The 14,222-nt window shown below is 41.2% G+C and overlaps 2 protein-coding genes across 2 annotated transcripts in view; both read left to right on the forward strand.

The window, feature by feature from the left end:
* Positions 1–8,045, forward strand: part of LOC107684879 (plexin domain-containing protein 2-like) — a 42,509-nt gene extending 34,464 nt beyond the window's left edge. Inside the window, exons 12-14 of the mRNA XM_016481255.1 lie at positions 1,759–1,797; positions 5,014–5,174; positions 5,951–8,045. Of these exons, the coding sequence (XP_016336741.1) occupies positions 1,759–1,797; positions 5,014–5,174; positions 5,951–6,070 (320 nt within the window). The 3' untranslated portion in view covers positions 6,071–8,045. The remainder of the gene's footprint in view (positions 1–1,758; positions 1,798–5,013; positions 5,175–5,950) is intronic.
* Positions 8,046–8,906: 861 nt separating this feature from the next.
* The window catches only part of nfx1 (nuclear transcription factor, X-box binding 1), a 19,369-nt gene continuing 14,053 nt past the window's right edge, over positions 8,907–14,222 (forward strand). Inside the window, exons 1-4 of the mRNA XM_016480716.1 lie at positions 8,907–9,086; positions 9,581–10,323; positions 12,053–12,458; positions 13,248–13,409. Of these exons, the coding sequence (XP_016336202.1) occupies positions 9,065–9,086; positions 9,581–10,323; positions 12,053–12,458; positions 13,248–13,409 (1,333 nt within the window). The 5' untranslated portion in view covers positions 8,907–9,064. The remainder of the gene's footprint in view (positions 9,087–9,580; positions 10,324–12,052; positions 12,459–13,247; positions 13,410–14,222) is intronic.

The raw sequence follows: 14,222 nt of genomic DNA on the forward strand, positions 1-14,222 counted from the left end.
GCAGGCTGATCAGGGCGGCCGGGTGATGACGGCAGAGCAGGAAGCCACGGCGGTGCGGAGACATGGACAGACCACTTGACTGTGATGGCGCAAGCAGAGAGTTCTTGAATGGCCTCCTTGGCCGTGAAAGGACAGGCAGTGAGTTTGTGAACGGCCTCTGTGGCCGTGACAGGGCAGACAGTGAGTTCGTGAACGGCCAAGGCGGAGGAGACGAACAACTGCTGGGTTCATTATTGAGCGGTCGTGTATTCTGTAATGATTCAGTCCACTGAAGGCGAGTTGAAGTTGTAACCCGCTGTCGGTGAGTCTAGTCTGTTTGTGCCTCGTCAGATCTGTTCATGCCTAGTCAGATCTGTTCATGCCTAGTCAGATCTGTTCATGCCTCGTCAAGTCAAGTCAAGTCAAGTCTGTGCATCTTGTTTGGATTATGTTTGGATGTTTGGATCACTGTAAATAAAACTGCACTTGGGTTCTCACTACGCTCGCCTTCAGTGGACTGATTCGTTACACAGGAAAGGATCTGGCTACAAAAATTATGTTAGTCTCAGGGTTGCCAGGAGTCCACTTAAAGTGATTAACTGCATGAAACAATCTGTTCATCATTAACAGTTTCTCAGAATGCTCAATAAGGCAATGATTTATGAGGTCATTGAAAAGGCATGTATCTCTTGTTTACACTCTCCTTCCTTCATCCCTCATTCATTACTGATTGGTTGTTTCATTAATGTTATGTTATTATGACAACAGAATTAAAATGCTGACAGGTCCATATCGAACAATCAAGACATTTATGTACATTTAAAGTACATTTACTATAAAACTGCAATTCTGCTGTGCACTATAAAATTGGAAACCTGCGTTTGTCACAGTTCCGCCAAATATAATAATTCTGTCATCGTTCACTCACCCTCATGTTGTTCAAAATCTGTATGACTTTCTTCTAAACACAAAAGATATTTTGAAGATATTTTTGGATATTTTGAAGAATGTTGTTAACCAGACAGCTTTGGTGACCATTGACTTCCATAGTATGGACAAAAATCTTCCGTGTTCCACAGAAGAAAGTAAACCATACAGGTTTGAAACAACATGAAAACTTTTATTCTCCCTTAAATATTAAAGAACCTTAAATGTAATTTTGTTGGCATAACTTTGTGTCCAAGTTGATTCAGTGAGGTTTGTCTTAAATAAAATAAGCACGAAGCACGTTTTATGTTAATATTTTTATCAGAGTGAATTTGATTATTACAGTCATATCGAAATAACAAACTTTCACATTCTTCTCTTCATCTCTAAGCCCGATGTAACGTGTGGTGGCAAATCAGGTGTGTGAATGAAAGCATGTAACATGCTGCAAATGAGAAACTTGATATCTTGCTATAACCCTACTGGCTTCAGTGGATACTACAGCAGCATCAGCTATTATTGTGCTACTTCATTCAGGTCTCAGCAGAATTGCCTGTAGCAGATGTTGACCTGTCTGTCTCAGACAGGAGCTCTTCAGCTCACTAGAAAGCATATTCAAGAATCTTGGAGTGGATTGCTCATTAAAAATTCATTACAAATCTCTCTGCTCTCTGATCACAGACTTATTTTCTAATCTCCTTGAAGAGCTCATCACACACATGTGCAACCTATTTACAGCTGTTGATGAGATGTGGGTGTTTTTCAGAGTGTATGACGTATTTCAGAGTGTATTTAATATTTACTCCCTTTTTCTCTCCCTCCTTCTATTTCATTACTCATCTATTTTTATAGATGACACCAAGATTGCGCTACATCTCAAAGACAATGGAGGTAAGATCTTAGCATTGCTGCAGTGCAAAGTGTGTCTGTGAACTATCAGACATCACTCTGATCTCACGTTTCTGATAAATAGCAGTCCTTTTTCCTGCTTATGCCCAAATAGGGTCATACTTGTGTGTTTGTGACTGACTTGTCTGGTTATGTGTGTATATATGTGGCAGCAAGTACAACATTTTTGACTAAATATCTTTTCCACGCTGCAGTGTTTTGTGCCAGTTAATTTCCTGTCCAACGGCAGATTTTTGTACCATGCCTTTTTCTTCTCTTCTTCTACTCTCTCTGCTTATCACACACAGTCTCTCTCTCTTGCTCTCTTTATACAGTATATATTCTCTCGTTCCCTCACTCTCTTTCGTCTTCCCCCCTCTGAATTCCCAGAATTCTGTTATTAAGATCATGTGTTTTTGATTTGGAGCAAGCTCAATATTTCTTTACCAGTCGGAAACGGCAGTCAGGGCTTTCAACATTTCATCAGTAAAGCAGAAAACAGCACATGCAGCCAATGGAAACATGTAGCAAGAAGAAAGCGCTATCTAACCTTAAGCAGAATAATATGAATGTTATATTTCCTGACTAAAACTAATTAAAGAGATGCAGGTGTATTAGCAATGGACTATTTAAGGTGAATATATAATACAGAATTATATTAATTAAAAGGAAAACCTATTAAAAGTAAAAAATCTAAACCACCCTAATGAAACAAACACAGAATAAAAACATTTTTGTTTTCAAAAGATGGCCATCTGCCTGTATTTGTTTCTGGTGGCAAATCGTGCTAAGCTTTCCTGCTTTTCACATCAAATGAACCATCTGTATTGAGTTCACACCCTGTCAGAAATAATATACAAGCCTGATTTTGCAAGGCCATTTTGATACAATAAAGAAAGAAATATGATTTTTTTTATTTGATTGAGGACATGTCTGTTGGCAGCTGTCTGTGTACATATTTCAGTCTGTCATGATATCATGACTTCTCCAGCACACCAGACATAATGTTCCCTCTATAATCTACAATAGCCAGACTCTGCAGTGTCTGCTATAGAATGACAAAATAACATGCACCTTCATGCTAAACCCAAAAAACGTGTTTTGATTTTTCTTTAGAAATGTTTTCATGAGGTAACTTGGGGTCTGCGCCAATTTAACTGGTGCAGCCAACTTCTAATTTAACTAGTGCTGCCAAATTTAACTAGTGCATTTGATTAATGACCGATTTCAACCAAATGTCGCCATTAGTTTTACTTGCGCCAAACGAAAATGTCACAGTATTATTCAATTGCACTGAAATCTAGAAAGGTATTTGAAGGCATCAGGTAAACTGTGATAGCTGGTAAGTAACAAAACATTTGTGGAACCCAGAAGTGTTGTTTCACAGCACACTGCCTGGTCACAGTTTTCTGTATTTTGTTTCAGTATGACAGTCATCAAGCCAGGCTGTCTTTGGCTGCCAAGCTTCAGTCTGCCTCTTATTGAAAATAAATGACTTCCCATGCTTAAGTGGTCATGGGCACTTTTGGCTGTAATGACTAACAACAGAAACCCTGCCTCATGATTAGTTCTGCCCTGTAACGTCTGTCAATCATTTTGGCGCCTTTTGGCTAAAGATCTGTATAATACACATTTTATTTGGCTTTTTTTGATAGAGAAAATGGATTTTCACTTTTACAGTCATTAATTTTTCAGATATTTCTGGACAGAAATTAGCAAACATTTTGACAAAACATTGCAGTTATTCAGCATTATAGAAGTAACATTTATAACATAACATACTTACAACAACATACAACAAGGGGGAAGTCGTGGCCTAATGGTTAGAGAGTCGGACTCATAACCCAAAGGTTGTGGGTTCGAGTCTCGTACCGGCAGGGATTGTAGGTGGGGGGAGTGAATGTACAGCGCTCTCTCCCACCTTCAATACCACGACTGAGGTGCCCTTGAGCAAGGCACCGAACCCCCAACTGCTCCCCGGGCGCCGCAGCATAAATGGCTGCCCACTGCTCCGGGTGTGTGTTCACGGTTTGTGTGTGTGCACTTTGGATGGGTAAATGCAGAGCACTAATTCCGAGTATGGGTCACCATACTTGGCCACATGTCACTTCACTTTACTTATATTTTAGAATTATTTCTGTTTGTTGTGTACAGTCTTGGTCATAGGCATAGAACAGTAAAAAAAAAAAAAGTTTTTTTTTTTTTAGATTCGATGTACACTGCCCATTACTGCAATATGCAGATAACAAATACTGCAACTCTATGGTTGTGTTAATGTGTACACATCTGCAGAGAAACACAGCAGCGCTGTTGCAGAATGAAGTGCTATTATAATCGTTCTGTAAGGAGTGTAAAATAATGTAGTGTAAAGCAATGACACCCTGTCAAGATATGTGCAGATATGGATGTTTTCATTGATCATGGAGCCACAGAGATATAAAATCAAAGATTAAGTGGAGTTGGAACACAAAAGAATATGTGTTGAAAAATGCCTTTTTTCCTCCATTCAATGGAAGTCAGTGGTGTCCAATGTAGTTGGGATAGTTGAAAAGTTTTTTGTAAGTTTCATTTAACCTAATGGAGTCAGATTAATTGGCTTGCGTATATTAAATATTTTTTACCCAAAAGTAGTTCGTTTAGAATAGATGTTACTACATGAAAGTAGTGCATTTTAAGTTCATATATTTAACATATTGATAAAGCAGATCCAACTGACATCTGTAGATCCATAACTGTCATTGTAAGAAAAAGAATGAGGTATTCCTACTGATTTGGTCTCAAAAGCTGCCACTGAGTCTGCTCAGCAGTCTTAGGTTTTTACAGAGGCCTGGCTGTGGCGCAAAAACACAAGAACTGCAGACCACAGTAAATCTTTCTCACTGGGCCGGCTGGAAATGTCCACAATGCAAAATTAAGATTTACAGCCTTGTCTCTCCTCCATCATTAATCTTTTTATCTGCCTGTTGGACAGATACACAAGCCACTGGAAACCTTAATACCCAAAGACAGAAATAGCAAAATTATTGTGAAAACAGTGCTCTCTTCTGTTTAAAAGTAGAACTACAGGGAGTCTCCACTCATGATTCCTTTTCCTGAAGTTGTTATGTTATGTGCAGTGCAGTTGTGTGTACAAAGACAGACTGATGTATTCTGACAGTGTAAGTGAACTGAAATGCATCAGTGTTCAGAACTATAAATACAGTATAATGTGTGTTACAGCAGCTGCAGCAAAAAGCACAGCAGAGAACAGCACTCACCCCCTGCACATGGGGCTGATTCTTGGGATGCTCCTGCTTCTGCTCGTGATGGTGGCCATCGTCCTGGTGACTGTTTACATCTACCACCACCCGAGCTCTGCTGCGGGACTCTTCTTCATTGAGGTGGGAGTATGGAGGTTTAGGTTAAAGAAATAGTCGATCAAATAAAGAAATCCAAAATTGTATGACTTCTTTCATCTCTGGTACGAATTTCTGAAGTCTGCACTTGTCTGTATTTTAACAATGAATGGGTACTGAAGCTTTAAAGCTCCAAAAAAGGTTGTAAAAAAACAGCACCTTAAAAAGTTGTCCATTCTGATGTCATGAACAAATAATTGAATAAATAGTATTTCTGTGATTCAATGTGAGAAACATTTTTATGGTATTGCTGTATCCTTTTTTGTCTCTATTCATTTTAGTTAAAATAATTTTTTGTTCTGCAAAAGCAAGAATTCATTTTATACATACTGTTTCTTATTACAGATTTAATTGCAAATGAAAGCAACTGTATGTAGTCTTGTGTATTACTGCAACTTTCAATATATCAATGTCATGATTACAGTGGATAGCTGTACACATGTATTTGTTGTTGCCTTTTGATGGAATTTCATACCTGCTCGCCAAGCTTACATACATCCAGGAAGGTAACACGAGCCATTCACCTTATTAGAAGTCAGTGTACCATCTGAATGATTTTGAAACTGACATTTCCTGGTTAAAAACGTACATACAGTTGCTTTAAATCAGTATTTCTAAAGTCATGCATTTTGGATGGCTTGAGCAAAAAGGTAAATGTAAAAACATTTAGAACCACCTAGTAGAACATATATGTCTTGTCTCTGATGGGGAGTGCATTTAAAACAAAATCATTTATTAATATCAAACTCATACATTTACAGAGACGTCCCAGCCGATGGCCAGCGATGAAATTCCGTCGAGGTTCTGGACATCCAGCATACGCAGAGGTGGAGCCGATGGGTCAAGAAAAAGAAGGCTTTATTGAATCAGAGCAGTGCTGAGATTTGACCTTTGACTTCTCGAGTCACACACAGCCCAGCAACCTTCTTGATGTCTAGCTACAAATCCACACATCTCTAATCATAAAGTTCCACCAACCCTCCAAAACGCTGATGAAACTGGAAACAGTGAGGGTGTGGTGATTGAACGGAAGAGGCATCCAGAAACAAATGCTTGGATCTAGTTTTCAACACTCAAAGCAAAACAATCCACATTCAGAGGAAACGTTTGTTAATCAGCTGGATGAATAACGGCCCAGCAGCTTCTGCTCGGTTCCTGACATGGCGTGAGGAACAGCTTTTGTTTGTTGATTGTACAGGATGAGGTTTTGACCTTTACACCCTCAAAATCATTATTGAACTGAATGCAGTTTTGTTTGATCCTCTGATTTGATGTGCCTCTCGGAGAGATTTTTCTTGTCTTGACAGTCTCTGAAATTCATTCAGCACATTCATTCAGTTTATGTGTTGGAAATCTTATATAGACCTTTATATATCTTCAAAAGGGTTTTGTAGGGTTTTTATGTTTTTTTCCTATTACTTTATGACTTCATCTCTTTGATTTGAACAGATGTTTTGGACTATGTTGGATGATTTTAGTTGCTTGTTTGAATATAATTGGAAAATGTTCTGTGAACAAATATGTCAACAGTATGGATTCACTTTTTTTTTTCATCCAACCATATTCCAACATTTAGGACATTTTTGCACATATCCACTTAACACACATATATTGCTTTTTTTCCAAGTTAATTTTTTTTCTCATCTTATGTTACTAATGCATATTTACAAGACAGGCGCTTGTGAGACTGTGTGTGTGTGTGTCTTTGTTTTGATTTTTTGTTGTTTTTGTTGAAATATTATGGTACACAATGATCCCTTAAACATGCCATAGTTGAAATCAAGGTCTCATACTGATTTCAATTTGAAAGACAAGACAAGTGGGGTTTACTGACAGCTGTCAGTCCTTAATCAGACAGAGATATTAATTTGTTTTATAATATTTGATATAGTGATATAGTAGAGTTCTCATATTGCTGTTAGGTCATCTGTGTTTGATAGATTGCAAGCAGTGGAACTGAGAACTGCAAAAATGAATTCATTTTGACTTCAAGAGTGTGATTTATTACTCTACAGAAAGAGTAACACAGCATATTACAACCTTATATGATAAACATTCAATATGTTCTAAATAATATTTTCCATTGTGTTCACTAATAATGGATTTCGAGTTTGAAGGTTTACAATATTTATCCTTATAAAATGCAAATAATTGTGGCACATATTACTTTCTCCTGAAAAGACATTTCGAGTATTGTGACCAAAGAACTGTCATCACACACACACACACACAAATATATATATATAACAATTGTAAAACATTTCCTTAATACTGTACAACCAGATGAAATGGACAATGGTAGATATTTTTGTTTTCTGTTTGATTATTTCAGCAAACCTATGCATTGGGACAGTTCCTGAGAGTTTTTTTCTGTTTTCTTTTCTTTCTTTCTTTTTTCATGTCTGTTAGGTGTTTAAGCATGCATGCAAGGGAGTTACATTTATCTCCAATTTTATCCTCATAACAGGGTGTCTCACCAAAAATCGAGGTCTAAATTCTATTTTTATTATCTTTCTTCACTGGAAGACCTGATTATTTTCAGCAGATGTAACCTGAATGTGTATGTATGTATGTGTGTGACACATCTGAATGTGATGGAAGTGAATGTTTATTATGTGAAATATTCTCGAACAATGTTTCTTGAATGAGGTTAATTTTCTGTTCAGCAGTGATGCCTGGTCTCACAATTCGGGGAAGCAAACATATTAGCGACCTGAATTTTTGATAATCATAATCTTCATGTTGTGCCACACATTGAGAGACAGTGAAATACACAGTGCTGTAATCTGTGTACTCTTGTGTTACTACTGTCAATTTGATTACATTATACAATTTGATTAAATAATAAAGTTGTTTAAACTGACAATTTCCTTTCATGCATCTGGCCTTTAGAATGAATGTCTCTATTCTCTCTTAAAGGCTATATTATGTTGGTATAGAAGTATGAATATTTATAGCAGTTAGGTGAAAGTAAATGTTATGGCCAAATGAATGTGTGCAGCAGCTCAAATCATAGTATGATTCTTAAAGGGATAGGTCAACCAAAAATGAAAATTCTGTCTGTGTGTATGATTTTCAGTACGACTATTGTCTTTATATTAATGAGAAAAATATTGAATGCATAAAACAATGTTTCTAATCTTATTGAAGAAGTAATCCTGATTAACGTATTTCTGTAAATGTTAATTGTCAAAGTGCACATTGAAATATATATTTTTATTGCCAAGGTACGAGGGAAAAAAAATTAAATAAAGGTCAAATTCAAATTACATACGTATCATAGTACATATAACTAGGAATACTATTAGCATTGTTGTTGTTGTTGGTATAAAAATAATAATAAAATACATTTTATATTTCGACAATTTTGAGATGTAATTTAAAAATATATATTTTATTAATTCGTTGCTAAAAGAACAAGAGGTATTACATATTCACATGATCAGATTAACATTAGCTGCCAGATAAAAAAAAAAAGAAAAGAAAAGAGAAAAAAAAAAGAAAGGAAGAAAATTACATAAATTTCAATGCTTTCAGAGCATTACATGTTTTCGGTGCTTTTTGTTTTTTACAAGAGATTTAAATGTAATTTAAAGTCATTTATTAAATGTGAAAAATTTATTTTTAGATGTAAATATGTTGTTACCAGAGCCGTTGAGAAAAAAGCTCTGGTTGTTACTGTGACGCTACAGTCACGTGTCTGTCTGTCAGCGATCTCTGTCCTCTGATTGGACGAGCAGTTTCAGCACAGCTAGCACCAACTCGGTCAGTGTAGTTCATAAACAATTCATCTTCTTATCGGCTTCTCGGTTGAATTATAATATTCTCCGCAGTTCTGAGGAAATCTCGTCGAAACTGTCTTGAGTTTCGTCTGGATGGCTGAAATCTCCGTTACAGGTAAGCGGTTAATTATGGCTTCTCGCCTGAAAACGGCTAGCTGTAGTGAAGTGTGGTTAGTTACGGCCTCTCACCTCAGCAATATTATCTAAGTAGTTAAGAAAATCAAACTAAATAAAAAAGAGATGTGTTGTGACTTCTTTAAGCGATTTATTTGACCGTTTACAGAAGGATATTTTACCAGCCATCATCACTTTACGTCGCGTCCATAAGAACGAAGTGGAAGGAAGTTTGTCGATGTGTAACCAACTAAACGCACGAAAAGAGTGTCAGTAAATTCATGAATTGTATTTCTGACTTTCTAACAGTAAAGAGAATGGCAGGTCACGTCTTATCTTTGCCATGTGACAGCCTGTTGCAAAAAAGCTGAGTCACTATGTGTAGAACGTACAGTTTATGCAAAGAATCCAGTCATGGCTGTATATAGATAGTGCTGCAGTAATAAAGTCAAAGGGCAGAAAATAATCCTGACAACCATTTGTCTTCACTTTTAGACACATCGAAGTTGAATCCAGAGTCTGCCGAGTTTGTACCACAAGCTAAACCCAACCAGCCCTACTCTAGGAGAAGTTACAGGCAGCAGCACCACACTCAGGACTGGAGGGCTCAGCATGTTAGGCCTCATCATCACTTTAGACAGTCCGATGCGACTAAGCATGGTCAAGATGAGTCTGACAACCCTGCCAGTTATACATTACCACCTCCTGAACTTCCCATCAGAGGAGACATAAGAGGTAGGGGAAGACAAAGAGGAGGACGCGGTGATGGTAGGCGCATTAATGACCATCGTGCTCCGAATGAGAGATGGACAAAACCTGGAAGTGATAACGACTACTCAGGAAGGGACCACGGAGCTTGTGGCCGTGAGCGACCCAACTCACCCACTTCTAATAGATCCACGGATGAGGAGAAGAAAGAAAGAACAACTGTGGAAGCCGACGTAAGAGTGTCTTATCAAGCTAGCCGACGTAAACAGCCCAATAAAGCAAGAGTTGAGAGATCGATAAAGGAGCCTCAGCCCAAGGACCAAGAGGAGAACAGGGAAAACCAGGCTGATGCAGGAGACACAAAGCCTGCAGCGGTTCATGAACATCCAGAGCCTGAGCAGAGGAACCATAAGGGATGGAGAGGTGGAGATCGCCGCATGCAGCCCAGTTCCTGGAGGAAAGGGCTGGCCCCTAACCATGGGATTGAAGGTAACTGGAGAGAAAGAGAACCTGCTCAGATCAGAGAGGAGAGGAGAGGTGCAGAAGTTGAGGGCAGAAGACAAGAGGAGTCCAGCAGAAACAGAGGAGCTGCGAGAGGGGAGGAGAGGAGAGGTGCAGAAGGTGAGGGCGAAAGACAAGAGGAGTCCAGCAGAAACAGAGGAGCTGCGAGAGGGGAGGAGAGGAGAGGTGCAGAAGGTGAGGGTGAAAGACAAGAGGAGTCCAGCAGAAACAGAGGAGCTGCGAGAGGGGAGGAGAGGAGAGGTGCAGAAGGTGAGGGTGGAAGACAAGAGGAGTCCAGCAAAAACGGAGGAGCTGCGAGAGGGGAGGAGAGGAGAGGTGCAGAAGGTGAGGGTGGAAGACAAGAGGAGTCCAGCAAAAACGGAGGAGCTGCGAGAGGGGAGGAGAGGAGAGGTGCAGAAGGTGAGGGTGGAAGACAAGAGGAGTCCAGCAGAAACAGAGGAGCTGCGAGAGGGGAGGAGAGGAGAGGTGCAGAAGGTGAGGGCGGAAGACAAGAGGAGTCCAGCAAAAACAGAGGAGCTGCGAGAGGGGAGGAGAGGAGAGGTGCAGAAGGTGAGGGTGGAAGACAAGAGGAGTCCAGCAAAAACGGAGGAGCTGCGAGAGGGGAGGAGAGGAGAGGTGCAGAAGGTGAGGGTGGAAGACAAGAGGAGTCCAGCAAAAACGGAGGAGCTGCGAGAGGGGAGGAGAGGAGAGGTGCAGAAGGTGAGGGTGGAAGACAAGAGGAGTCCAGCAAAAACGGAGGAGCTGCGAGAGGGGAGGAGAGGAGAGGTGCAGAAGGTGAGGGTGGAAGACAAGAGGAGTCCAGCAAAAACGGAGGAGCTGCGAGAGGGGAGGAGAGGAGAGGTGCAGAAGGTGAGGGTGGAAGACAAGAGGAGTCCAGCAAAAACGGAGGAGCTGCGAGAGGGGAGGAGAGGAGAGGTGCAGAAGGTGAGGGTGGAAGACAAGAGGAGTCCAGCAAAAACGGAGGAGCTGCGAGAGGGGAGGAGAGGAGAGGTGCAGAAGGTGAGGGTGGAAGACAAGAGGAGTCCAGCAAAAACGGAGGAGCTGCGAGAGGGGAGGAGAGGAGAGGTGCAGAAGGTGAGGGTGGAAGACAAGAGGAGTCCAGCAAAAACGGAGGAGCTGCGAGAGGGGAGGAGAGGAGAGGTGCAGAAGGTGAGGGTGGAAGACAAGAGGAGTCCAGCAAAAACGGAGGAGCTGCGAGAGGGGAGGAGAGGAGAGGTGCAGAAGGTGAGGGTGGAAGACAAGAGGAGTCCAGCAAAAACGGAGGAGCTGCGAGAGGGGAGGAGAGGAGAGGTGCAGAAGGTGAGGGTGGAAGACAAGAGGAGTCCAGCAAAAACGGAGGAGCTGCGAGAGGGGAGGAGAGGAGAGGTGCAGAAGGTGAGGGTGGAAGACAAGAGGAGTCCAGCAAAAACGGAGGAGCTGCGAGAGGGGAGGAGAGGAGAGGTGCAGAAGGTGAGGGTGGAAGACAAGAGGAGTCCAGCAAAAACGGAGGAGCTGCGAGAGGGGAGGAGAGGAGAGGTGCAGAAGGTGAGGGTGGAAGACAAGAGGAGTCCAGCAAAAACGGAGGAGCTGCGAGAGGGGAGGAGAGGAGAGGTGCAGAAGGTGAGGGTGGAAGACAAGAGGAGTCCAGCAAAAACGGAGGAGCTGCGAGAGGGGAGGAGAGGAGAGGTGCAGAAGGTGAGGGTTGAGGGTGGAAGCCGTGAGGAGTTCAACAGGAACAGAGGAGCTGCGAGAGGGGAGGAGAGGAGAGGTGCAGAAGTTGAGGGTGGAAGCCGTGAGGAGTTCAACAGGAACAGAGGAGCTGCGAGAGGGGAGGAGAGGAGAGGTGCAGAAGTTGAGGGTGGAAGCCGTGAGGAGTTCAACAGGAACAGAGGAGCTGCGAGAGGGGAGGAGAGGAGAGGTGCAGAAGTTGAGGGTGGAAGCCGTGAGGAGTTCAACAGGAACAGAGGAGCTGCGAGAGGGGAGGAGAGGAGAGGTGCAGAAGGTGAGGGTGGAAGCCATGAGGAGTTCAACAGGAACAGAGGAGGTGCAAGAGGGAAAAGGCCACTACTGCAGAATCCAGGGCCGAGGAGAGGTGGAGGTCCAGAGCGACGGACCGGACCGGTGAAGCGCATGGAGCCTCCCAAAAGCAAAGAAACCCAGACAGGTGATGTGCTTTAGATCAGGGGCTTGTACCATGAAGCCGGTTTAGACCAATCGGCTCTGAGCAATGTGATCTCTGATGCAATGAAGTTACTCCACAGGTTTCAATTTTACAATTAATAGTAAACCTTTAGTTTAAATGCATGTAAATATATACAGTATACTGTAGCAAGACTCAATATATAAAACATAAATGTTATTGTGGACTGACCTATAGATATAATCAACTATACAAAATAACTTGTTTTAACTTTATGATGTAGGTAGATGTCCTTTTATTTGTCCCCTTTTTTCTCTTAATATTCAGCAGAAGAGGGAAGTGAATCTCACTAATTTTCTTGTGAGAAGTAAACCACATTTTCAGTTTTGCACATCATGTGATTGGCTGTTAACTACTGATGTCACACTATCACACTTTCAAATCCTCAATAGTTATTAATTAACTAAGTTTAAAGCCTGAGCTTAGGGAGGAAGTTGATAATCAGCATGGTACTAACAATACCTGATTGGATTGGTTTTGTCAACTTCAACCCAATCATGTAATCCAGATTTTGTTCAGGTAGCTCCATGGTACAGGCCCCAGGACTTATATACAAGTAATGAATATACAAGTGTTTGTTTTATTCTTTTCTTTTTATTGTCACTTACAGCTATACCCTTGTAAATCTTTTGTAAGATAATCAATAATGGACAAATTTCTAGAGAATGATAGTACTGTATTTCTGTGTCTCTCTTAGTTACATGTTTTTTAACATGTTTAACACTGTGTGTATGTGTGTGTGTGTGTGTATAGGTTGTCTAATTGAGCAGCTGACGGAGGAGAAGTATGAGTGTATGGTCTGTTGTGAAGTGATTCGGGTCATGGCTCCGGTTTGGAGCTGTCAGAGCTGTTTCCATGTATTCCACCTTAACTGCATCAAGAAATGGGCTCGCTCACCTGCATCTCAAGCTGATGGTACGTCAACTGCCTCTCACCTATGATAGGGGACATTACCAAAGACTGTGTATATGCACTAAAAGACGGTGCTCTCGTATTGTTAGATATGGTAGAATCTGCAACGCACAATTTGGCAATGCAAAAAAAAATGTTGTTTGAGAGTTCAGTATTTCCTCAGTAGATAGGAGTAGGGCTGGGTATCGTTCAAAAATTTTCGATACCGATACCTTGACTTCAATACCGGTTCCTGAACGATACTTTTTTCGATACCAATTTTATGAAATAAATTTTAACAAGATTACATTATCTAAAAAAAAAAAAACTTTCATGCATCTCCTGAGCCACTGCACAAAGGAACAAAATGTAACCAACACATTCGCTTGTCATTTGTCGGAGATAGTGGAAAGCCGGCTTGAAATGCAGTGGAAATGCCAGTATGACGAGGATCGTTTTCATTTTAAAACATAAACTCACCAGTGTAAATGTAGCCTTACATCAAAGGGGGCTGGGACGCATTCGCACTACAGCCTCACGTGTGCGCCACATCTCTGAGTGTAACCGGTGTAAACTACTAGGTGTGTTCGACTTGACGCGGGCTGACTGTGTAGACAGATCGGTGTATTACAGTACCACGAGAGCTAAAGAGAATAGACTGCTCCGTGCACTTTCGAATCGCTCTCGCCGATGTCAAACACTGATCGATCTGTGCCGCACCTCTTCTAGTCGAACACACCGGCTAGTGCTGCAGGCTTATTGGCTCACTGACGCTGATGAGATTAACCCCTTAGGTATCGAAATTTGGTACCGAACGACGAGACGTTTTTCGATACT

Source organism: Sinocyclocheilus anshuiensis, unplaced genomic scaffold (assembly GCF_001515605.1).
Source record: "Sinocyclocheilus anshuiensis isolate Anshui unplaced genomic scaffold, SAMN03320099.WGS_v1.1 scaffold613, whole genome shotgun sequence".
In the NCBI taxonomy this organism is placed as follows: Eukaryota; Metazoa; Chordata; class Actinopteri; order Cypriniformes; family Cyprinidae; genus Sinocyclocheilus; species Sinocyclocheilus anshuiensis.